Raw genomic sequence first — 25,482 nt, forward strand, 5'->3', positions numbered from 1 at the left:
AGATCAACTCATGGGGCTGCAAAAACCCCGAGCCACACACACAGCCACAGCCACTGCCCCTAAATTTCTGAGGATGCTCGGGTGGCATCCCATCTGACTGCCAATTTAAGGGGCACTACATCCCCCCAGGTCTGCCCTCCTGCCATTACCTGTGTTTGTAATGAAAGAGGACCAGCAACACCACCCCCAAACTCACTGATTTTCAGTGGTTCCAATGCCTGGTGCTCATGAAGGAATTGGGAAAGCAAAGAGTGATTTCCCAAACTCCTGCAAAACCCAGGTGAGTGGATGCAGCTGAGCCATGTCTTTCCCAGGTCAGCTCAAGTGGTGCATGCCCTCCTCTCCCCCCAGCAGCACGAGTGGCATCACCAAAGCTGGTTTTCCCTGCTGGCAGGGGAGGCAGAGCCGTGCAGAACACTGCTGATGGCTGCTGCTCCCTCGGAAGAGGCCGCGGAAGGAGCGCAGGGAAGGCTCCATTAAGGAGCGCGCGTGTGCTACGTGAATTCCTCCCTCCTCCCAGCCCCAGGAGGGGCTTTCTCTCCAGCCTAGAGGAAATCAGATCTCTTCAAGTCTTTTTTTTTTTTTTTAAAGCTTCTGTTCAAGATGATGCCCATGGCCTCGGCTGGGAGACAGACACAGCTACACCAAGGCAGCCCAACCACGCTGCAGTTCGGAATTTATTAGAAACAGCTGTCAGTACATCCTTCTAAAACATTACATGTCAATGTGCTTTATTGCAATTTTTTTTATTGCATTTTTTTTGATCTAGAGCAAGTAGGCCCAGGATGCTTAGTGTCTGGGATTTAAAAGCCCAACCATCTAGTAAAAGAAAGTACAGCAAAATTGTAACACACCCGGTGACAAGTACAGTGTTGCATTACTGAGCTAGAAACTACAGGATGACTTGTCAGAAAACACTAACATACACTTGGTTTCCTTATGAAGCAGTTTGTTTCTTTTCTTTAAAAGTTAAACTACATGAATTCCTTTTTTATTTCTTTTCTTCCCCCCCACCCCCCTCCCCGACTACACCATAAACGACAGAAGAACAGATTTTACACAAATAACAAACAAGAGTACCAAAGTTACATGCTGGAATTCATCTGGAAAACAAAATAATTCAATAGCTTCTGGAGAAGCAGGTTCTTAACAGATGCAGTTTCCCTTAAAGAAAAAAAGAAGTCAAAGAAAAGCAGAAACATTGATGCAAAGGTTGTACAAAGGAGTGTGCTGTTATTTCAGCCCTCGACACAAGATCAAACACCCACTCATGCTTTACATTGAACCACACCTTGTACAAAGAGTCCACTCACAAAGGGACACGCACCAACACCACCCATTGCACATCAGCTCTGGACAGGGGGCACTGAGGGGCCACTGCAACGTGCAAACAATCACTGCATCTCACACGAGAGCAAGAGGGGTTTCTTTTGCTAAGCCTTTGCCTGGGACACGGTTGAATGCTTTGTCCCAGAGTAAATAACATCCCAAATCAACTCTGTTTACAAATATAGTAGCAACCCCCCCGAGGAAATCCAGAGTTCAGCATTTCAGAAGCACATATGCAAGATGAATACAATAAACTCCTTTTCGTTTGACAAGAAACCAACCCGATTCTGCCTAAACACGTGGCAGAATGTGCTAACAGTGAGTTTTGTTTTGTTTTTAAGGGGCAGTGCCACTTACAGCTAATGCATATAAATGTGTACGTGAATATATTTTACATATATCTATATACATACAGTACATATACACACACACGCACGCGCACACACACACACGGATGATGCAGACCATTACAATCCCATGGTGCAATAAACAGCCAGATATACAAAATTAACAGGTTTTCATCAAACAGATCTTTGCAGGATGTAGAAGTCACTCACGAAAACAAAACAGATTCAAACCCTGACCCAGCTGACTGAACGTGAGCCCCCCCTGCAGCCAGCACAGACCTGGGGCAGCTCAGGGCTGGCCCAGCATCCTGCAAGCCCTGCTGGGGGGTGACAGTCACCCTTAGAGACCTTCTCTTTTGTCTTTGGATGCAGGAACTTTCTCCAAACGATCCCGAGCCTCTTGCTACAAGCACTTGGAGAGTGCATGGCAGCAGTGCTGCTGGACACAGGGAATGTCCCTCCCCTCATTGCCAATGCCAATCTCACAGAAGCAATCCCAAGGGAAGGTGGTGGAGGGGGTACCAAATTAAAGCTGCTTTTTCTAATACAGGTTGATCATTGAAGTGGGTTTTTTTCTACCAAAAAGGGTCCATCTCACTTTTTTTTTCCTTGCCTCTGAAGCTCATATTACAGTTTTTGAAGGCAAACTTTAGAACAAATGGCCAGTCTAGTCATAAAATAAGGTGAGTCTATGCCAATAGCAATTTAAAAAATGCAAATTCTGCTTTAATTGTATGGAGCCAGCCCCAAAGACCAGCACTTCAAGCACTGTCATCATCTAAACAGTTAACAAGCTAAAGCTCCCAATCTGCCCCTTTGAACAAACAGGAAGGAACTAAAAAGATTTCAAGAGAGATTTTCTTTTTCCCCCCCATTCGGTGGAAAGTATTTCTGCCCACAGAATGCAAGATTCACAAAAATGTTGGCCAAACTTCACGTAACCCCGTCCAAAGCTGCTGCTCACGCAGGGCTGAGCTGGCCCAGCCTCCGAGGAACAGCCAGCGCTTCTTTGGGCTGCTCCTTCCCTTCTCCCAGTGCCAAGGGAAACAAGGGATCAGCAGTGCAAGCTCCCTTCCCATGCAGAAAGGGCAGCAGCTCCTCAAGGACTTGCACCAATTCCCTAAACCTCTCCTGCATGTGCATTTAAGGAGATTACAGCTGGTTATTCCAAAGGGAAGGGTCTGCTCTGGCATCTCCTCTTATTTCATGGTGCCAGGCAGAGGTTTCTGGTTCATGGTCTGTCTCCTGCTTCAAACTACAACCAGAGGGATGCTTTAGGGTGCTGATCCTTCCTCTCCACTAAAGCTATTTGCTTTGGATGCTGAATTTGAGCAAGCCTGACCCCCTCCCTTCACAGCATTTTTGTTCTTCGGGAATGTTATTTTGATTCTGCTATTGCAAAAGCAGAGATTGCAAATCAACCATAAGGAAACTACACCTAAGGAAAATTGATTTTAAACATGGTCTAAACAAAACAACCCCAAACCCATCATAGTGCTTTGTAAAACTGCATTTTGAACCTGTCTGTCTCTTACCCCTCCTGATCCACAAGCAGTACCTGTTTCATGTCTGCACAATGCAGCAAGCATACAAGACTCACTAACATTTCAGATTTTTATTCCCTGTTAGTGTAACAAAAAATAAAAAAATAAACAGACATTCAAAAACAGAAGCGAGATTGTTCAAGTACCAAATAAGGGGCTTTTCCAAACTTAAAGTGTGACACTCCTATAGCAATTCTGCTGTTTTAAACAGCCACAGCGTTCAGTTACAGACATGGTGCCACCTAAGCCTGCAGAGAGCCCAGGATTTGGGGCAACCAAGACCCTCATCCTTCTCCTGTCCTCCCCAAAACAGCACTAAGTGTCAACATTCATTTCCACAGTCCCATCACAGTTGCCTGGCTTTGCAAGGGAAAAACTTTGATGTTTGCCCTGCTGTGACTAGAATTCAGCTGTGATTAAATGCAAGTTTTTTTTCCTGGGAATGGCTTTTGGTTGTGGAAGTCTTGCTAACACTAGTGTCAGCAAGAAAAGAATCAGGCCCATCACATTAAATGGAAAACTTCTTGAACATCTGCCACCTCAAGAGAGAGATGAGTGTGGAAAGAGCATTTTATTTTTGGCATAAGACAAAGGGCTATACTGGATATAACTCTAGATTGCAACTACCAATGGTGCAAAGCAGCAACTCACTTCACTGCTGATGGGAATGAAATAAAAACCCCCAAAACTAGAGCACTCCAGTATCAGAAGGTAGCAATTGCACATTACTGCTTCACACACTAGTGAAGCATCTGTTGGGATATCCTTCTTGTTTCTAGGTTGGCTCTTCCCATGCTCAGATTACTTGTAATTAACAGACAAACTAATGGGAAAAGATTTATAAGGTACTAACTTCAAAAACATGGCACTCGTGGCTGATACAATGGGGCCAATGGCAACTGTGGAAGCAGATCCTGATTTCCATCCATACCAACACAAAATACTGAAACACCCCTAATTCCCTGCAAATATACTTCAAAACAGATTAGAAGAAACTGTGCATATTCGAGTTTCAACATCCCCGCCCCCCTCCCCCATTTAACACTGTGCAAAAGTTATTTATTCAACTCTACATATATATTTAATACAACATGGGTCAGTGAGATCAATGTTCCTTTAACTGCAGCCTGGTACCAGATGGCTGCTACGACAGTGAGGCTACTTCCCCCTTTCCTCCTGATGTTCTGACTCTTTAAATTAAAACCTTCTCACATCTTACTGTTTTAAAAGAACTTGAGTTTCTTTGTTTTGCCTCTTTGTTCACATTTCCTGTATTTGTTTCAGGCTTAACAGCTGCTTTTCATCCCGGGGTGTAATCCTGCACCTCACAGGCCCATTTCTGATTTCTCAGTCATGCAAGTGCAGAGCAGCTCCTGGAAGCTGTGGGTTCTCTCACAGGTCTAATGCTACTGAGCAAACAGAACTAGGCCAAGCACAATGAGAGGTGCAGGATCAAGCCCTTGCCCCATAGATCACACCAGCTACACGTGTCTGTTGGTTTTATAACAATTTTCATTTTCTCTATGAGTGCAAAATAGTTGCAGAAAGAATCTGTGCAATAGCACGTGTGAGTCAATGGGGAACTGTGGCAGTAACTTCAGGTGCCTAAACCACACACAGGGAGAGACAGTGGCAAAACAGCCTCAGGAGACTGCTCAGAATAATGGAGCCAGTACAAGGAAAGCAGGCTTGGTCTGCCATAGCCCTGCTCTGAAAGTCTGGGCAAAGCAGAAATTCAAAGAACACTTCAGGATGGCTTATTGGCCCTGGCTCCATCATTCACAGCAAATACATCACCTGTGATCGGCAAAAAGAGCTCGGGGAGCAAAGGGCCAAGAGTCCCAACTCACACCACGATAAAGCCAAGCTACCTTCACAGATGCTAATGGAATTACACTGTATTTACCTTGGCAGAGCCAGGGCTGGAGCCTGGACCAGACCTCACAGGATCAATCAGATTCCACCACAGGGAGACTTCAGACAGCCCTGCTCTGCTATCCTGCTGCTGTCAGGACTGCGAGGGTGTGCCAGGATTTATGAGCCTGGAAGTAGAGCTGTGCCTGTTTAAAACAAATCTGAGCCCTACCTGAAATTGGGGCAGACCTGAAATTGGGGCAGATGTGAAACACTTTGGCCAGGTTACCTCTGTTACAAAAGCAGGGATCAGAAATATGGGTCTCATCAGCCTCAAATGTTAACACTGCCAGGAAGAGAGTGCAGAGAGATCACAAGGGCAGGGAAAAATCAGACACTCCTCCCACACAGGTTCTTCTGCAGGCATGAGGCACCTGGCTATCATTTGTGCCTTTGAACTGATTTCTTTCATTGAGCTTTTGGTCTCAGCCCAGCATTAAGGGAATGCTAGATGCCTGAGAGGTGTAAGAATGGCAGCTGTACAGCTACCAGATTAGAACTGAAAATTAGCCAAGAAAAAATTCCATGTCCACAGACCACTGAGGAAACCATTCAAGATTTCCACTAACAGCAAGGGCTGTGTCTCATTTTTCCTGGGGAAGTAGAAGGGACACACAAACAGATGTGGTTCATTTTGACATAGCAGCTTATGTGAATTTTATTCTTCTCTCACACAGTTTTGAGATTTGGTTAAGCCTTGTAGGGTATTATTTAAATGAGAAAAGTGGCACCTACAGAATTCCTTGCCTGAAGATTGCACTCTGGCCAATTAGGAAGTATCTGGGATGCGTCAGGGTCATTAGTGCAAAATAAAAAATGTCATGGCATGCCAGGCAACCAGACTACCCTTCCTGCAATGGCTGTCAGTGCTCCAGCCTTGTCACTTCCCTACTTGTGAATTCAAGACATTCAGTGAAATAATACTTCTAGTGTAAACAATATACATCAACAAGCCTGGCATTACTGCCCAGGCATTACAGAAAAAAGCCATTGGAACAGGAAATCAGCCCCAGGGTCAGAAACGGGTCTCCAGCATTCTCAGACCTGCATGACTGTCTGCTTCCTGTCCTGCACAATGGGTGCATTGCAAGGGAAACGCTTCCAGTAATGGGAACAAAAGTAACTTTCAAGGTTGCATGCTGAACAATTACTTTGCCAGTTGTGCTTTGATGCCAAGTGGTACAGTTTGCCAAACTTAGCTCTTTTTCATTTTAGAAGCTTAAGGAATGGAAATAAGCTGCTTTGTACACTTTCCAGGGAGGGGATTTATTTGATGATTGCTGTAGTTGATGAAGCCCAGGACTACCCGCTCCAGTATTTGACAGCAGCCCTTGCCAAAGGATGGTACCAGGCATCCAGTAACTGAGGAGTATGGCTCTCATCCCTTCCTGTGTTTTGCATCATGTCTAAAATAACTACAAGGGAATTTAGATTATACCAGAGTAAAATCTTGCTTGGCTGCAGTGGTGTGAGAGTTCAGAACCCAGCCCACAAAGAACAAATCAGAGGAGATCTAGGATTAGCATGCTCACTTCTTTCAACTGGGAGTAACTATACCTCACCAAAGAACTGGGTACAATAAGCCATCCAGGAGCATTTGATTACACCGACCCTTCTGTACCAAAATCAAGTGTTACAAGAGTCTGTCACTGTTCAGCAAGAGACCTGCAGCAGGTCAGTGCAAGCTTCATTCTGGTTTACATTCTGAAGCACAGTATCATTAAAACTCTGGAAACAGAATCCCAAGCTGAGGAACAGGAGGGAGAGGGAGTGAAGAAAGAGGAGAGTGAGCAATTACATCAGGTCAGACAAATTTAGTGTTTTGAAGCCAGACAATGTTTAGCTTTTCCTTTTATTTGTTTCAAGTTTTGGTGCAGAAAGTATGTGCGGATGCTAATGCAACCTCCCCTGTAAGTGCTCGATCTAGCAACAAACAAAGTTTTGGCATGTTCAGTTTGGTTATGTTTCCTTTAAGCGAAGACCTGTAGTGCCATTGAAACCAAAACTTCGTTACTGTTGGCAAAAAAATAAAGCAACTTTCCTTTTACAAGCATTTTTCCATTTAAATAAAAACCTGAAGCTTTCCCATAATTCCTTTGGTCTTCTCTCACCAAATTCCACGCTACCTCAAGACAAGCCCTCTTTTGGAAGTCCGGCTGAATCGCAGTGAAGCTGCTAAAAATTAGCAGAGAAGAATTGCTGTGGCAGAGTTTCCCCCTAGTTTGTTGGGAGTTTAAGACTGAAAGACATTACCAGTGCCTCGGCTAGAGGCTTCAAATTGTGTCTACTAGAACAAGAGAAAACAAAATCCAATTAGAAGTTCCACTGAAGGTGCCTGGCAAAAAATCATCTCCATAAAATGATGCTCTGCTTCCAGTATTTTCATATGCGTTGCGTTGAGTTTATTCCCCTCATAAGGAAACAAAAGTATCGGTGTAAAAGCACAGCTGAGCTTTTAAGGTAGCACCAGGACACCTACACCCAAGTTGTCGTCTTGTTGCTGCTAGGCCTCTTTTTGATTCACATTCACAGAATCACTTCTTGTGCAAAACAAGCAGTCTAAGGAGAAAGAATGCCCTCCAAGTTCTAATAAAAATCGTAGAAAAGAATCCAAGATAAGCCAACGCTTTCCTCCTCCCCAAAATTTACCTGCAGAGAGAGGGGGGCATCTGTGCGTAGACAGGATAGGCAAGCCTGACATTTAGGGAATCATTGTGTTGGACAAGGGATGTCTGCTGGTAATGAAGAACCAAATCCTTAAGTGTGCTGTACAGGTTGTACGGTTCTGCAAACCCATAACCTCTTGGAGTGCTGTAGATCACACAGTGTTTCACCTCTCCATCAGCTCTGCAAGGAAAGGAAAGAGGAGAGTTTAACATAAAAGGACAAACCCAAAGTCACAAGTCTATTAACAATTAACTAATGCAGCATCTCAGCCAGTCACTGGATTACATAATGGAAGACCCAGTAGATGCAAGTGGAGAAGATTAATATAGTCTGTGAAGAAACAGGGCTTCAGGGCATGTGATTAAACACTCTTGCATAATAATCCACATAAGAGAGCTCTTCCATCCCAGCAGTACAATTCCCTACTGCATTGTTGTCCAAATGGTCCTTGGGAAAAAAGTCAGTAACTGAACCAGGAAGACAAGCACCCGAAGTCAGCAATGACTTTGTGCTCAACTCACCTAGAAACCTTTCCACTAAGCAAAGAAACCAAAACCCACAAATTATCAGGACCTGCAAAGTACTCCATGAAACACAGGGGCTAATCTTCCATGTGCATTTTTTACTGTTAAGCATGGGGCAGGTTCAAGCTGATTCATTATCTGAAGCCATAGCGACAGCCTCTAACTTGGCAAGGCAGCTACCGGAGCACAGCGATTCCAAAGCAGCTACAAAAATGTATCTGCCAGAAAGATCAGGTATTATGTAATCCCTGTACTGGAGCCTGTTACAATCCCAGTCACAAGTAGGAACAGGTTACTTTGTGCCACCCCTTTTTGAGCCTGTAGCATGATCCCAACCAAACAAAAGCATCTGATGAACCCAACACTTGAGTGACTGCAATGAACAGAACATGGAACACAGCAGATATTACAGTCTTCAGTTACCTTGAGGTGCTAAACCTTCATATATTCATTTCTCAGACTTGTGCTCAGAAGCAATTAACCTCATGTGAAATAAATCAGTGAAAGCCATTTTGGACTCCAGGACAAGCTTGAAGGATTTTTAGATAATGGAGTTGGAGTATTTCTGACCTTCATTACACCAGCATAAAATGAAGTGAAATACAAGAAATCAATGCAAGGCTGTGTGAATGTCATCAAAGCTACTGCTCACAAATAATCCTCTGAAGCATCACCATTACCTTACACATACAAGAAAAAGATCTAGAATTGGGCAATATCTGAAAATGAGAATGGAGGATGCCACACCTTTATAGCCTTGCTTTACTTCTTCCCATGTGTCCCTTAGCAGGGAAGAATATGGGAGAATTAGGCCCTTGCTACAGAGCTTCAAGCTGGGATACTTCAGAACTTTGTACTAACTACTGCGGGAAGTGCAGAGGCTGCAGGACTTCAGTTATTGCACATTCAAAGCACATTTTTATGACAAAGCTTTTACCATGCCCATCTTCCTGCAAACATGCAACACATTCCACTGGGTAGGCCTAAGCAAGGCCTGGCTTTTGTTCTCCAAAATAAAGAGCTTTGGTAGAGATTTATGAATTGAGTAGTTGGAACAAAAAGGAAAAGAGACTTACACCACAGAACAAGCATAACATCCTTTCTTGCTGCTCTCACGAATTAAAAATGCTCCATCAGGTTTCCCACAGAGCAAGTCTTCTGCTTGGACACGGTTGAGATCCCCGACAAACCAAGTCTTCTCATCATGATGTGGCAGGTTTTCATCTTCTTCATTCACAAAGTATGTGCTGAGAGGATACATTTGTTAACCAGTGATCAGTAAAGGAGTTAATAAGCAGAGTTATTTTCACAGAAATCATACAAAGAAATACCAGAATTGCCCAAACTGGGAGGTTAGGCTCCTAACAAACATATATTAAAGGCTTCCACTTAGATCTTAATTTTAATCCTACATGTTTCAGCAGAGTTGCTGCCTCACACGACATCACATGACTCCAGTCTTTTATTGAGAAACTGGTAGTTTTTGTTACCAACCCCACAAGAGAAAACACTTACTAATGGAACACTTCTCAATAAAATCATATGTATACTGACACTTACTCATCAATATTTTCATTTTTGATCCCCAGCCAGTCATTTATTCTCTTCTGTCTCACTCCCTTGTGATTGAGCCATCTGCCAGAAGAAGAGAACATTAATACATTAGAGAACATGTATGGGTTTTCTTAGTGAGCAAGCTGAAGCTCAGACACAGGAGAAACAGTCTGTGTCCAGCCCAGGGACATCAGGAGCTGGATAACAGTGGTGAAATCAAGTGTGTATATAAACAACATAACAGAAAAAAAGTACTACCATCTGTTGTATTAGCCATCAAAGGTTTTGTTTATAACTAATTTTTCTTAAATTCTTTATTTACAGGAGTTGCAGATTGTGCACCTAGTTGTGGCTGGCTCTTTAAATAACGAAGTCATGAAGAGGCCAACCAGCTCTCAGACATCCCCTGCCAGACTGTAGCACCTTAACATCAACAGAACTTTGGTTATGAAAAGAAAATTAAACTCGCATTATCCTGATGGAAACAGCCATTAATCAGATTCATCAGAGACACTATTCTGAGGTATGGGTCAGGCTTACTTACACAAGATACTGATCTCTGATTTTGCGGAGCTGAATTAGGTCAGGCTTGATGCTGTTCATTTTCTTATCAGTCTCCCTGTTGTCCAGAGCTTGTTTCTTCAAGTCTTGTTCCAGGCGCATTTTACTGTCATGGATCTCACCCAGGCGTGATTTTAATTTTTCGTAGTTCATCATTATCCTGCAAATGAATAGGAGAGAAGAGGTCAAACCAGCCCAGAAGGACTGAACCTACTGGTGGCACTTACAGAAGAATATCAAAGAACTGCCATAACAGCAACTCCTCCCTTTGACCACCTCATCCTTACATGAAAATTACTGTATGAGTGACAGAAAAGACATCTTCTCAGAGGGCTTGAAACTTTCAGTTTACCTTAATATATTTCCTTCTGGCAGAGACGCAGGAAGAAATTCTCTGTAGGAAGGTAAACTAGAACAGACTCCTCCCTCACTGACAGATTCAGTTTTTGTTGTAGCAATTATGCGAGCCCGGCAAAGGCATCAGCAATAGCAAGATTTCAAATGCAAACTGCAATTACTATCAAGAGCTACAAGGAAGTAATGCTGCCTGTCTCTTCATTCAAGATTAGTTTGCAGGTTTGGTGTGACTCAGGAAAATTACATCTTGTGCTTCTTAATTGTCTTTACTCAGAATGAAGCACCCCAAGTGCATAGTAAGATTGTTACAGGTAACTGTTTCTGGTCCAAAAACCTCCTTAATGTGGTTCATAAAGCACTATGACAAGTGAGGCATTATACCTGGCCTTTTCTTTGAAGGCCCAGATCCACCTTTTTCTGCTAATACCCTCTTGGAAGGGCAGTTTCAAACAATGCACTCACTGAATTTGTTAGATGACAGCTACTAAACAATGATCTTCTCTGAAAGCGACCAAAACCAGCTACAGACAATGAGATTTACCAGATTTATGTACATTTCACAGTTTGCAAGTACAGAGTTCTGTGAATTATATTCTGAGCAAATCCAAATAGAAATGGGATAAGCAAATTAAATCATTATTTCCTGTTCCTTCCTGGTCCTCATCCCAGTATCTTGATTTACTGAAGTTTAGAGTGGATAATCCTGAGATTTCCCAGCTCTGCAATTCTTTGAGAGAAGAGAGCTTTACTGAAGGCTGAGATACCTTGAGGGAAGGTCTCAGAAAACACTGAGCTTCCAAAGTGGCTTATATGATTTCTATGATGCTGTAATGGCAGTGGCAGTGTGGACACCACTGTTTCCAGGTAAGCAAACAGAACCTGAGAGCTCACCGCTCGATTTCTTTGTCGTTGCCCTCCCTACGGAATCGCTCGATGTATTCTTTGCTGTATCGCTCTTGTGAGTGGCACTGCTCCTCAAATATCTTAATTGTTTCATTAAATGCTTCGATTGCAGTTCTCTTCATCTGAATTTCCTGTGTGAGGAAAGAGTCCTTCATCATTTGTTCATAATACAGATGACAATGCAAGACTCGATTACGTTCGCTAAACTGACTGAGAAGATGATACTTTTTCCCCCCCACTTAGTTAAAATAGGATTAATCAGCTTTAAATTCAGTCAAATGTCTGAGCAGGGTCAGGAAAGAACCAGGCAGACTTACTCCCTGTAAGTCTACCCTCCTCCCCTACACGATGCTCTCTGTTAGGCTGCAAACCCCTCAAACATTTTAGTCATATTTTCCATCTTAGTTTGCAGGAAGACTGCCAGCAAACCTCCTCCCCATATATGAACTATCTTATTTTTCAAGAAGCAGTCCAAATACTGTATTCACACTTCCTTAATGCATAATATCTGGTAACTGACTTGCACGTGATTTCACAAAAAACCTGGACAAATCCCTCTACAACTCTCACTGCAGCATGTGGCAGCTGGAAATACTCAGCAGTGTAAAGCTTCTAAGTGTTGGCCTTCTCCACAGCTTTTACTTTATACTAGAAAGTTCAGCTCCTCTTCTTTGCCCCACACCATATCTCTAGGACTATCAGCAACAGCAATATTCAGTGTTTCCATCAAATATGAAACTTCCTTTCTGTATTCCACAATTTACTAAGATTTTTTTCCTTATACTGCCTTTATTAGCCTTAACAGGATAAAAAAAAAATTCTTTGCTTTTTTAACAACAATAAACACACTCTACAAAGAGCCAAAGCAGTACCAACCTGGGATGTTCTGGTATATTCTTCATACAATTTGTCATACTCTTTGCTCTTTTCCTGATACTGAGCATGGTATTCTTGAAGCTTTTTACCTACTGCATCTATATTATCTTCTTTCACCAACTGATCCTGCACATACAAAGAGCTGTTAAGTCTTCAAGCAAAGCAGCTTTTCCTTAAGAGTATTCATTTGTCCACTTACGCATATTTGCATTTTACAGATATTAGCATCATGCTTTATAATCCAGTTTTTAGAGAGCACTCTGTCTAAATCTGCCTTCCTTTGTGAAACATGTTCCACAGTTTACAGACACAAGGAACTGGAACTATGGTACACTAAGAGCTGTGCCAAAATCCTAAACTTCCAAAAACACACCACACCTTACTTTCAGGATTGCTATCCCCAGTTCAAGAAAGAAGGAAGGAAATTGCTTAGAATCTTCAGTTAAAGATCAGAGTTTGGGGGTTTTTTACTTTTCTAAAAAGCTATGCAGTTCTTTTTCCTTAATGCAAAAATGTGGTTTGGGCTGCTGAATAAAAGTTTAAAAAATGTTCTTGAAAAATTTAGATGGCTATGCACAGAGTGAGCAGCTGCACAGCTCATATGGGTAGCATTGGTGACAACAGCGCTTAGTGGGTTCACCAGGGTCCATGGAGAAATTTAAAAGTTTCTCAGAGGTTCAACTCTGCTGCCTGTCAGGGTTTAAATCCTCTGTTGGGCTCAGATGGAGAGTGGAAACCTGATAAAATGTAGCAGCTTAGATGGTTAAACAATTTGGAAGATGCAAGTGAAGCCAAATATGAAAATTTTGGCAAAAAAAAATTCCTGTTTTCAAAAAACCGACCAACGAAAACAAATAAAAACACACACAAAAATAAACCACCAATAAAAAAAATTATATGCATCTGCAATTTGTTTCTGTTCTGCACTAAAAGCCATTGGGGTCTGCTGAAGCCCTTACCTGCTGGTACCTGGACACAGGATACATCAACTTCACGTCGAGCTTGGGGTTGTACTGAGCAAGGGACTCATTGCGGTAGTGGTTAATGAGCTCCACCACGGAATTAAATGTCAGCGGATCAGAAAAGCCATATTTCCCATCCCGATGGTAGATCTTTATCAGTTTGTTGTTGCCACCCTTCCTGTAAAGCACAGTCATTCAGAGGTTGTGCTGTGTCCCTCCCATCCCTCATCAGCACCAAGGCTGATGATGCCAGTGAGATTCCTGGGCGAGCGGCTCCCACACTGCACACCTTCACAGTGATTCTTTACACAGCAGCAGTATTAAGTAGTTTAAGAGTCAATACACACAGAATTATCATCAGATTATTTGAACAGGAACAAAGCCCAAAGTAAATCTCTTCCTATGTGTTCATTCTGGAGCCAGCTTATGGTATTTAAGTCCTAGCTTTGCCAGAAGTTTTGCAAGGGAAAAGGAGAATTCTGAAGGCTGAATAAAGGAGCTGTAAGAAAACCCAAACCCATGATTTCCTGCAATTCAGGGTCACTAACAGTATACAACAGAATACAGATTTATACAATTATTAATGAATCTTTTTGAGTTATGGGTGCTAATACAGGATACATGAATTTACAATATCCTTTGAGGATTACAAGATGGTTGTACATGTTGTTATCCAGATTTATAGATTCTAGTGGTTTCCCTAAATATAGTGCTTATTTTTTTCCTTTTTTTCCAACAACAGACTGTTTAGACACTGTTCTGTCCTTCTCCTGTACTTACAATTTTGCCTCCCAAAGACAAAAATTCAGTAGAATTCAGTAAAATAACCAAATCATGCCAAACCTTGGCACACAGCCTGTGAACTTGGAGGCAGAAGTTAAAGCAGAATTTTAACTACACCCTTGGGATCAAACCTACCACTAAGGCAATGGAATTTCAAGGCAGGATCAAGTACCTGCCATATCACAGTAACTCCCAAGGGTGTGCTACAAAGGCTGTGGCTTCTGTGCCTCACCTGCCTGTCCCTAACAATCAACCTTGGGAGCCTGTCAGAGGCAAGTGGCTGGGCAGGCTGGGCAAGGCACCAGAGGCAGTCACATGAGGCTTCTGCCTAACTGCAGCAGACAGGGCTGGGGCAGCTCTGGGAAACCTGCCATGTGCAGACATGAAGAAAAGAACATGGCTCCAAATCAATATTCCCTAAACTCTGGATCAGAAAGCACAAGATACTCTTTTTACCAAGACATTGTGTTCAGTTCTGCAGAGCTGCACGCTGATCAGGCATTCAACACTCCCCCATTAATCAAAGGCCTGGTTTACAAACACCTTTTACTTTAGCAGTTCTGAAACCATGAAGCACTCCTGAGCAGCTCTCCTCCCTGAGTCCCATCTCATCTACACAGAGATCCTCAGGGTAGCACTTAGTGAGGGACAGGACTCAATGCACAGAGCAGAACTGACTGTCAGACCTGGCTCTTTATTTGCTTGTTCTGTGATGTGCACAACTGAGAACATCTCTCAGCTTGAGCCACATGAGCTTCACACAGCCAGGACTGTCACTGGAATGGCAACAGCTCCTCAGGGCTTTGCTGAGGGGACCACAAGTGCTCAGTGCTCACCTCAGTGTCAGAGTGTAGTCTCCCTGCATCTTGGTCGATGCGTCGCGCACCAGGAATGTTCCATCTGGCATGTCTCGTAATTTGTCATTGACTTCTTCCCTGGAGAATGGAAAGGGAGGCAAAATTAGAAGTGCTAAGGACATGACCACCTTTGCCACAGGTGAAACATCTGACCCAGCAACACCAATGTCTGCAGAGTTCAATCTTCTGTCACGCTCAGGCTCTCCAGTTTTTTAGGCCACCTAAAGCAAGTCTGAGCTTGTGTAGCTCTACTGAAAAAAAGTAGCTGCAGTCAACTGCCACTTAGGAAGGAGTCTCTGTTTAAACAACAGTGGCAGCTGTGACTCAGTTCACAACCTTTCCCTTTAATCTGTTCAGGTTTTAAAGTCCACACTGGAACAGGTGCCCTTTGAGAAGCCAGTCCTGACCTCTTAAGACATGGTCTCTAGAATCACAGCTCAAAGGTGCCTAGAGTTTAGCACAGTTTTAGTCTCAAGAGGCTCATTATTGGCTTAACTCTGATCTTATTTACAGCCCTTTTAAGTTGCACTTACTAGCTGCAGTGCAACTTTTCCTTATTTACAACTGAGGCAGAAGGATACTCAGTCCAGAGCTTTAAGCTAAACCAAGAAATCTTTTAGTGAAAGTGAGTACCTCTAGGCATTAAGAAAATTATTTCAGCTGAGGAGATATGCATCTTGCTTATGAGCATTTCACCCAGATTATGTATCTCACTTTATAACAGCTCCCTCAAAGGTTTTGGAAGCCCTAAGCACTTTTTAATACAATCATTTGGAAACTAAAGTTTCTCAAGTAGCCTCAACAATTTTAGGTGCTGTAGGAAGCCTAGCTGAATCTTACAAAGAAAAATCAACAGCAGGTTTTTTTTGTTCAAATACTAAGGAACAAAAGTATTCAAAAGAATAACAAAAGAATAGCCTTAGCTTTGATTTAGCTACCTGAAAACTATTTTGTTAGTAAAACTGACTCCTACTGAGTATCACATGCTCATATCCATTTACTCCACTCGGACCATTTTACAGATTGGACCCAGTTAACTCCTTTTTGAATGGACAGATAATGACCTGCAGGTTTGGGCCTGCAAGCTGCACCCTGGAGCTCATGACAGAATTTTCAGCACAAGTTCTTGACTGAAGAACATTGCTCCTGCCCTGCTAGCCTGATGCAGCCTGTACCTGCTGGCTGCCAAACCAGGGTCATAAACAATTCCATCTTTACATAAGCGTGTATCAAGTTTAAATCTAATAAAGCCACTCCAATGCGATTTGCAGCGCATTAGCTCCTGCCATCGTGGGCACTGGTAATTGAGGGACAAATCCACAGTCAATAAACTGATACCAATATTGAGCAGTTTTAAACAAACTGTGCTTAGTGGGTTTTGTGATCAGGTTTTGCCACTCTGCTTCAGCTTAAAATTAACAGAAGAATATCTCTGCCAAGGCCCTTCAAAAGCAAGATATATGAGGGTTAGCTTTATAAAAAGATAAGGGTGGTACAATAAAGATATGAAAACTTTATCTCCCTCAGAACGTCAGTGAGCTCATGTGGCAAACACACTCTTCATGCCTCTATCTGCCAAAGTGCTTCAAAGTACTATGTGCACAAGTTTGAGCAATTCCTGATCACACTCCCAGCACACTCGCCCGTCCTCTTACAGCTCCAAATTCTAGACTCTTCAGAAGTGCCTTAAGAGGGTAGGAGATGACTGAACATTTCAGTCCTTTTCTGCAATTAAGTATATAAAAACAGGTCTTTCATTTTCTGAACCTAGCCCAAGCAATCTATTCTCTCAAGTGCATAAAAAAGGGTTTTCTTATGAGGCAAAATCTAATTTGTTTGGTATGTGTCTCTATCATCTGCTCAGTATAGCTGGGATGATGGTTAGCATTTGTAAGAGCTATTTTTCATATCAGCATGTAATAAAAATTAATATTTTTTAAATTTTAAACAAACGTTAAAGAAACCAAAAATAAGAATTCAACTCCTTTTATCCTGAAGTGTTATACTGAAATTTTGCTGAACTGCATGCATTCCAGGACTGCATGCTTACAACACTTCTTTAAATATCAGATTCAGAAGCATTTATCTTCTTTTTAAAGACTGTATAGGTGTGCAAATTTAGAAACTCAAAAATTACCATCACCAAGACTGCCAATATCTGCACCAGAAGAGCCACAATTTAAATATCCTGAATCCAGCTGAATACTTTCACTTAGGTGCTTTGTCAAGCATGGTCCCAAAGCATTCCCTTCCAGTAAAATGCTGCCTGAAATAGGTATGCTCTTTTTGTCTTGAATTCTAGCAGGCTTATCCCACTTTTAACAATATATATTAATACCTTTTAATTAATATGTTCTAGCAATATTGCTTACCTTGAGATGTCCCCCCAGTACCACTCTGCTTCCTGCAGAGAGAAACTGGAATTGTCCTTTATTCCGTTTGTATTGACTGGAGTCATTGGTTTGGGGGGCTTTGGAGGAAGAGCTGAAAAAGAAAAACAGATTAACAGAAGGTAAACAGGAGAAAATAATCACTAAACTGTTAATGAAATACTACAGAAAAAAAAATAAAACAAGAGAAAATGTGCATCTTGAACTCAGCTTTCAAGCTCTCTCAAACCAAATGGAACTTGTAATCTTAAAGGAAGCCTGAAGTCAACTGTTCCAGTGTGATCTGAGATTTTTTAGTATCAAACGCTTGAGGGAGGGGAAAAGTAAGGAGTATGAGGAAATGTGAGTTTTTGTTAAAAGAAGACTGGTGCAGGCACGACTACAAGGGCAGGTGCCGCCTAAAGCTCCAAACAAATGACAAAGGTGTATTGTGTTGGAAAGCCACAGCCTGGAGAGCACTGGGCACCACCATGGAAAAACTCCAGTTGCTCAGGCATCAGCAGCCCTGAAGCCAGCCCACAAGAGCAAACAGTGAACTCTTCAGAGGGAAAAACACTGCTAGAGAGCAGTGGTGGTTGGGCAGGGCTGTGTCTGTCACACACCCAAGGTTCATGTTTTACCTTGGGTTTGTCACTTAGGCTTCCGTTTGGAGCAAAGACTGTGACATGAGGTGATAAGGGAAGGGGACAGGGGATGATAGGGAACTGTTAGAGTGCCTGCACTGCTTTGCTGAAGTGCAAGCTGAAGTGTTTAGCACAGGAAAGGGGATGCTACAGATGCCCAACAGACAGGCAGAACTGCACACCTGCAGGGCTGGTGCATGCCTGCCCAGAATTCCCCTATCCTGAATTCATGGCAAACAGGCTTTTACTTCCATTCTCAAAATAGGTTACAAATGTAAGGGCATACAAGATACCAAAGCTGTTTCTGTTTGGCCAGTTTTTGCTCAAACAACTTTATCATGAACCTGACTGTAAACCCTGAATCAGTTAATTCAGCAGCCACAGGCACGTTCATGTACTGGGAGAAACTGGTCTGTGAGCAGAAATGTATGATACATTTTCTTTTGGAAAGGTGTCCTGAATGCTCTCCCCTGTTTTGCAAAGACTGGACGCTTCATCAGGAACATTGCCACTGAAAAAGAGCATTTTTAAGGCATTTCATGAGTGTTTTACAGAGGGACAGGTCACATTCTCATTCAGAGTAAGAAAGCAGCTACACACATTGATTTGCTGCTAGCAGGTTTCTAAGTCAGACCCTGAACATCTGCTTGCAGCCCTGTGCCCTCGCCATCAGATTACACAAGCACCAGCGAGCAGTGACACAGTGACAACAGCCATCTTTCAGATGCACAATCCCCAGGTACACACAGGAACACAAATAAAGGCAGCAGAAAGAAGATTTTGATCTCCTGCTGCAGCACAGAATGGCTCGGCACTGAGAGGTGTGCTACTTGGCACCATGCAGCTGCTCACCTCCGAGCCACACCTCCCACATGAAAGAAGAGAAAACAGGCTTCCAACTGCAGCTCCAAATACCATTTCATGCTGAATATCCAACACAGTAACTTCACTGTTCTCTGACAAACCAGCAGATGCTTTAATTGAGCCAATCTAAACTAAATCTGAACCTTGACCCAGACGTTTGCACCCTGGGGTTGCTGACCAAACACCTGATTCAGATAGCAGCATTCATTCTGCGGGACCGAGCATTAAACCCCAGCATACAGGTTCTTTTTATGGGGTGAGCTGGGAACTTTCAGGTGTGCACACATCTAGTGAGGCAATAACAGGTCTTGTTGTAAAAGGAAGGTGAAAACCTTCAGATTCAGTGAAGCAGCTTCCTGGTTAGGAAGCTTCAGTTATTCCTAGCTTAACTACTGCAGTTGTTTGTGTAGTGCACAAGTATTTGCACAAAGCACCATTGAGAGTAAGACATGGCTCCAACCCTACTTTGCTTGAAGCTCCCAGCCCCATCCAGGATCAGAAGAACACATATCCAGGCTAAGCCTGTGGAATCAATTGCATTCTCTGTGCTGTTCCATCTCCCCCTTTCAAAGTTCCAGAATTAGGAAATGTCATCAGGTCCTCCCTGCTCCCAACATCACATCTGGGACAGAACAGCTACAGCACTTCTGAGTCTCATCAGTGTCACAGCAAATCTGAGGTCAAAAAACCTGTAGACTCACTCCAGAATCTTTTGTGGGCTCTGAGTCATCAAAAAGCTTATTAGGTTTTACATAAAAACACACAAGAGTGCAGAGAGTTCTTAGAAAAGTGCACCAGTACCTGCAATTATTTCAAAGGGATCTTCAAATTAAGGCCTGGATATATCAACAACTTCAAAGTATTTTACAGTGTAAAAATCCTGTTTTACACTGGTAGTAGGGGCTTTCCAGAAGGGGGTTTCAAGTGCTCTCTAGAATACTTATATACTTCTTTAGCCCTCCTTGTAAGATTAAGTTTTGCTCCTTTATACACTGTGGGATTATTTGGCAGCTTTGTTAGGGCTCACTCCAAAGTACTGGGTGCAGAAAAGCAAACTAACAAAGACCAGAAAGGTAAGGAATGGGAGTTTGGACTCAGAGCACTGGACATTACACCAAGTGTCCCTACTACAGGTGGGAGTTTCTCCTTTCCCTTTATAGGCAGATATCAGTTCTCACTATCGGGACGTTGCCTACAGAACTTCATTCTTCATGAGAAAACTGGAAGGAAATTCTTTCAGGGAAAAGAACAAGGCTTGGACCAGTTCCTGTAAAACCTGACTCATGGAAGTGAGTCCTTTACACAATAGACTTTTGAAAAATGCTTTTTAATAGCTTGCACATTTCAAAAATACAAAACTATTTGCAAGGGTGGATCCTGTTTCCAGAGAGCTATGTATCTAATTCTTTACTTTCAATGCTCTGAGCTCTTTGAATCACAATAGATTTTCCCCTGTACTGGATGCAGAACCAGGCCCTTGCTCTTGCTTTATCCCATGCCCATCCATTTCAGCATTTCTTGGCTACCCTCTCAGCCCATAGACTTTAGGCTGTACAAATGGAGAACACTCACAAAGGTGGTTTAAAAGCCTCACAGCCCAGCCCTGTGATGACAAAGGGGAATATTTTGTAATGGCATGGCAAGTCTACTGCAACAGAGTGTCATCCACCACACTGCTGCTCTCGTAATGCTGGCCAACCAGCATTGCTAGGAGAGGCATCCTAAAGAAGTTTTTGCTTAGTACCTAGATGGTACTAACAACCCTGCTAGGAGAAATCCTGTGCTGTTTCTGTGAGAAGCTACAGAGAGCCTCAAAGAGTCCACAGATTTTGATTTTAAATTCAAAAGAATTCAGTTTTATATACCTTAGTCAATGAATATTAGAGATCTAAAATCCTAGAATAAAGTAAGATAAGACTGTCTTGAAGTCAACAGAAATGCTTTCAAGAGCAGCCGTGTTTCTTTCCGTGTCACTGAGTCCAATTCTGATCTAGCCACAGGCACAATTTTACTTTATCTCAAAACCAGCTCTGATTAAAGTGAATGATCCTGATGGTTTCTTGCCTCCTTTTTCCTGGGAGAGAAACACTGATCACAAGTGATTAACAGCACAACAGATCTATCTGTTCTAATAAAGAACCTTCTCTTTGCACCAGACACACAAGCATCCTGCCCCTAGCATGTCTCTAGGACAGCTTTAGAGCACAGCTCTTTCCAAACACCAAAAGGTGACAGCTCAGTTGTACCCTTCACTCCCACATGAGAACATTCCAAAGATCAGGTTCAGCCCTCAGTGACCGCCTGGCAATGAGAGCAGACTGGCTCTCCCTCATGCATTCATGGGCATGTCTGGTTTTAATTTCTTCAGCAACTCTAGTTCCCTCTTTCTAGCTTTCCCAGGCAGACTAGATTGAGCTAAATCCCAATGCTAGCTTAGTGTCACTTAGAAGGGGGAAATAAAAACGAGCTGGTGATGGAGCAGAGGGATGGCAGCCAATGTGAGCCGGGCGTGGGATCGGATGTTGCTGACGTCAGGCCCTGAAGGCTGCTGTGCCATTTCCAGCAGGTACAGCCACTCTGCAGGGCCCTGGAGAGACAAACCCATGGACTGGGCTCTGCCAGAGGTACCTCTGGGATGCTTTCTTGACTGTGCAGAATTGTTTTTTGAAAAGGTGACTTGTGACTTTAACTGAGCTGGCTCTCTGAAATCCAAAGCGCCTCCAACACCCAGGCAGGCAGGAAAGCTGGCAAGTGTCTGCAGTCCAACGCTGCTGTGTTTCTTTTAAAGTCTCTCGTAAAAAATCCTGGGCTATATTGGTCCTCAATTTAACTGCAGTGGAGTAGGCCGTGACTTCAATGAGATACACACATTCCCCAGTCAGGTTTTGAATAAAAACTTTACAAGTTTACATGATCTAAGAGCCACCGAGCCCTGTGTGTGAGGGTTTTCAGTGGCACTGATTCAGGAGGAAAACAGGAAGAGTGCCTCAGTTATCCAAGTGCTATATCCTGGGCAGTACCCAGTCAAGCAGGCTGTTTCTTCTCTGGCTGCACTATTTGCATACAAAATTAACCTGCCAGTTAATTAAACTCTAATTTTCACTTTTAAGGCAGATGCCACTTAGTCTAAGAATGGCTCCACAACTTATTTCTTCCAGTATTTTCCAAGAGCTTCAAACCACACACTTAAGAGCACTGCAGGTTTAGATGCAGCATTACATCTACCTTACTGTTACAAATAATCACAACTACCCAGTACTCTGATAAAGTCAATTTTAAGTCCCTCAGCACTTTCATGGGTCTGTTTACCAGCCTTCTTTCTGATGCTCTCAATCTACTCTCTCTACATTGTGACAAGCAGAAAACAGATCAGAGGATTTCCAAGACAGTTACTCAGCTTCAAAAAGGCTGATGTACAGTAGATACCCTGCAAACTGTAATATAAAGCTCTACAAAGTGTCATTGCTATGGAAACATGCAAGTAATCTGCGGTTAGGCCAGCTAACATTTTAATGACATAGTCCTTGAGGAGAGAAGGGCTTTCCCTTTGGAGACATAGATGAAGACTTGGAATGAAAATGTAGGCTAGCTTTGTTGAAAAGAAAAATTCACCCCAATCTTTAACTGCTCTCTGCCGTCTTACTCAATTTCTTAAGCACTCTTCTCAATTTCTCTAACACAGTTCAGGCAAAGCCTCAAAATCTTTCTCTCCCTCAGGAGTCCTGTACTTGTCCCTGCTGCATGAGAACCCCTCCAAGATATCTGTGAAAAAGGCACAGGCTTGTGCAGAGGCTTTCCAGCTGGCAAAGAGGAGGGTGGTGCCCACCTGCTGACAGCAGCTGATTCCCCACCCTGGCAGGTGAGTGATCCTGGCAGCTCCACAGCTCAGCTCCTCTGCCAGACCCCTCTGCAGAGGGTTCAGCACCGATGCCCTTTGGAGCTGCCCTTCCTCAAAGGGCACCGAATGTGCACAGAGAGCTGCTCTGGGAATGGGGAAGGAAGCTCCTTGATGGAATTATTGCTGGCCACAGAACCTCAGGCATGCTCACATTTTCACCCTCCTCCCCCAAAATAGGCCAGATGCCAAGGAGTAAGACATATTCAAAGAATTGAAGTCTTTCAATATCTCATTACAGAAAACAGCAGACAAGTTGGCAGAAGGCCAGGCAGGCTTCCAATGAAAACATTCCCATTATAGCTTTGCTTATGTTTCTATGAACTTTCATAAAAAATGACACCTTTAAGAAATATTTCAGTTTTTATTAATTGGCTTTTTTGATAAAGATCTGTTTTGTTTGAAAACTCCCCAGCTATCCAGCCCTCTCCCACACCTCCCAATCACCGCCTACAACCCAACAGGCTTCTGCTGCACTCTGTTCCTCATGAGCATCCACAGCTACTGCACAGGTTTAAATATTATCTGCTCTGGGGCACCTGCAGGACAGGGGATAACAACAGTCTGTGAAGAGGCTGGATCAAATTCAGTATTCCTTTGGGCATTTCAAAAGCATCTCTCACTACTTTGCAAGCCCTGTTACTTCATGGGCTCTTCCATAAGAAATGGAAGATGTTCACAGTCAGATAAAGGACATGGGGATCTTTGACTTCCTCCCCTTCATTCCAGCCTTTGCTTGAAGGTGCAAAGCCAAAAATCCCTCAGCTTCCCAATTATTTTCATTGCCCAAAGAAAAATAGTTTTCCTTCCAACCCAGAGCCCAGTGTGACTGCTGCAGAGCTACAGCAATGTCAGAGGTTCCATGATCAACAGGGTTGAGGTGACTGTCCCAAAATTAACATGAGGAGGATAAAAAGGATAAGTCCTCTTTCAGCTACCAGGCATAATTAGCACACTCTTAATGAACTGGAGAGGTTTTAGAACTTTTGTCATGTTTCATCACTCAAAGATTATCACTACCCAGTGTCACATGCCCGGCTCAAGGAAGGAATAATTTTATTATATAAACAGCAGGCCCAGGCTTTTGCCAACTCTGGATGAAAGTCCATGACAGACATTTTATTGCCATGAAGATTTCAGCTATTCAACAAGAATATTGTACTTTAAAGTATCAAATGTCAGGTCTAGAAGACTATACAGCAAAAGTAAATGTAAAGTGCAAGGAGTTTCCTTTTGCTTTCTGAGTGAAGCAGCTCCTCATCTGCCTTCACAGAAGAAACACCACAGCAATGTTTTCTACTCCTCCACAGGCAGAGTCTTCAGAACACTACTAAAAGCACTCTTTGCTCAATATGCGGGATCAGATTTTTTTACAAGAGCAAGGAAAACACAAAATTCAGAATAAGGCAAGAAATACAGTGATTGAGAATGAAGAACTGGCTTTTCATTGTAGAAGAGAGGGAATGAAGTCAGGCCTCAGCAGTGACAGCTATGGCTAGGAGACATAGCAAAGCCAAAAGAAAAAGATCTTTAAAATAATAACTAATTTTAAATAATAAATAATTTAAATGAAAACAGCTCAGGGCTGTTTCCCCAAGGTATTTCAAAGACTAATCATCCATCCACATGTCAGGTATAAACTTCACAGGGGATCCAGTTCACAGAAATAACTGGTGCTACTGAGAAGTTGGCTGCACAAGAGGCTATTTAAAAATAATAATACAGCTGCAAATGCATATGATTCTTGCTGCTCTAAGCAGCATTTTATTTCAGCTTACCACTAGCTCCAATCTTTCAGAGCAGTATGTAAAATTGTTCCTCATACAGTACCTGTCCTTGTGCTACGTCAAACCATTTTCCAGTTACCAAAGCACAAATATTTCAACACCACCTAAATTGCTAAAAGTGAGCCATGTAAATCAAGATCAAAAGGTGCATTTCTAAATCAAGACTCCAGAAGAAATTTGCAGGTAAAAAATGTATTCAGAGGGAATCTGTTGTACACTTTGTCATGAGTCATCTTTTTTAAGAAGCTTGATCTTGAAGGGAGCTCTACTGAGGCAGAAGTCCCAATCCACAGGGGGGATCCCACAGCAGAAGGGGAGGTTCAGAGCAGACATGGAAGAGTCAAGCCTGCCCATTGCTGATGCTCAGATTTAATCTCCTTACTCAGTACATGGTGATTTTCAAAGTATTTTAATGAAATCCATTTCAGAGCAGCAGCTTGACTTCTCTCACTGCCCCAAAACTTATCAGTGAGACTGTACTGTACCCTTCAAAACTGAAAGGATCTTCAACACTCATCTCATTGATTCAACCGCCTTGTATCCTTCAAGAGCACTCTTGGAAACAGGAGATGAACCAGGGCAATGAAGCCAAAACCACCAAAGACACTTGGGAGCAGTTCCTTGAGGGACAAGGATGGAGATTCTGACAATGTCCCCAGGACAACTGCACAGGGCAGAGCAGCAGCAGTACTGGAACACAGGGCAGAAATACAGCCTGGGAAATTCAATTGCAATGTACAAATTC

The 25,482-nt window shown here is 42.8% G+C and overlaps 1 protein-coding gene across 2 annotated transcripts in view; it reads right to left on the reverse strand.

The window, feature by feature from the left end:
• Positions 1–659: 659 nt before the first annotated feature.
• Positions 660–25,482, reverse strand: part of PIK3R3 (phosphoinositide-3-kinase regulatory subunit 3) — a 77,492-nt gene continuing 52,669 nt past the window's right edge. For both annotated transcript variants that reach the window (XM_064720374.1, XM_064720375.1), the window contains 9 exons: positions 17,551–17,662; positions 15,158–15,256; positions 13,536–13,716; positions 12,577–12,702; positions 11,689–11,831; positions 10,424–10,600; positions 9,886–9,960; positions 9,402–9,572; positions 660–7,981 (listed from right to left, as the gene is read on the reverse strand). In XM_064720374.1, coding sequence (XP_064576444.1) covers positions 7,780–7,981; positions 9,402–9,572; positions 9,886–9,960; positions 10,424–10,600; positions 11,689–11,831; positions 12,577–12,702; positions 13,536–13,716; positions 15,158–15,256; positions 17,551–17,662 — 1,286 coding nt within the window. In that variant the 3' untranslated portion in view covers positions 660–7,779. The remainder of the gene's footprint in view (positions 7,982–9,401; positions 9,573–9,885; positions 9,961–10,423; positions 10,601–11,688; positions 11,832–12,576; positions 12,703–13,535; positions 13,717–15,157; positions 15,257–17,550; positions 17,663–25,482) is intronic.

The sequence above is a fragment of the Zonotrichia leucophrys genome, chromosome 8 (assembly GCF_028769735.1).
Source record: "Zonotrichia leucophrys gambelii isolate GWCS_2022_RI chromosome 8, RI_Zleu_2.0, whole genome shotgun sequence".
Classification (NCBI taxonomy): Eukaryota; Metazoa; Chordata; class Aves; order Passeriformes; family Passerellidae; genus Zonotrichia; species Zonotrichia leucophrys.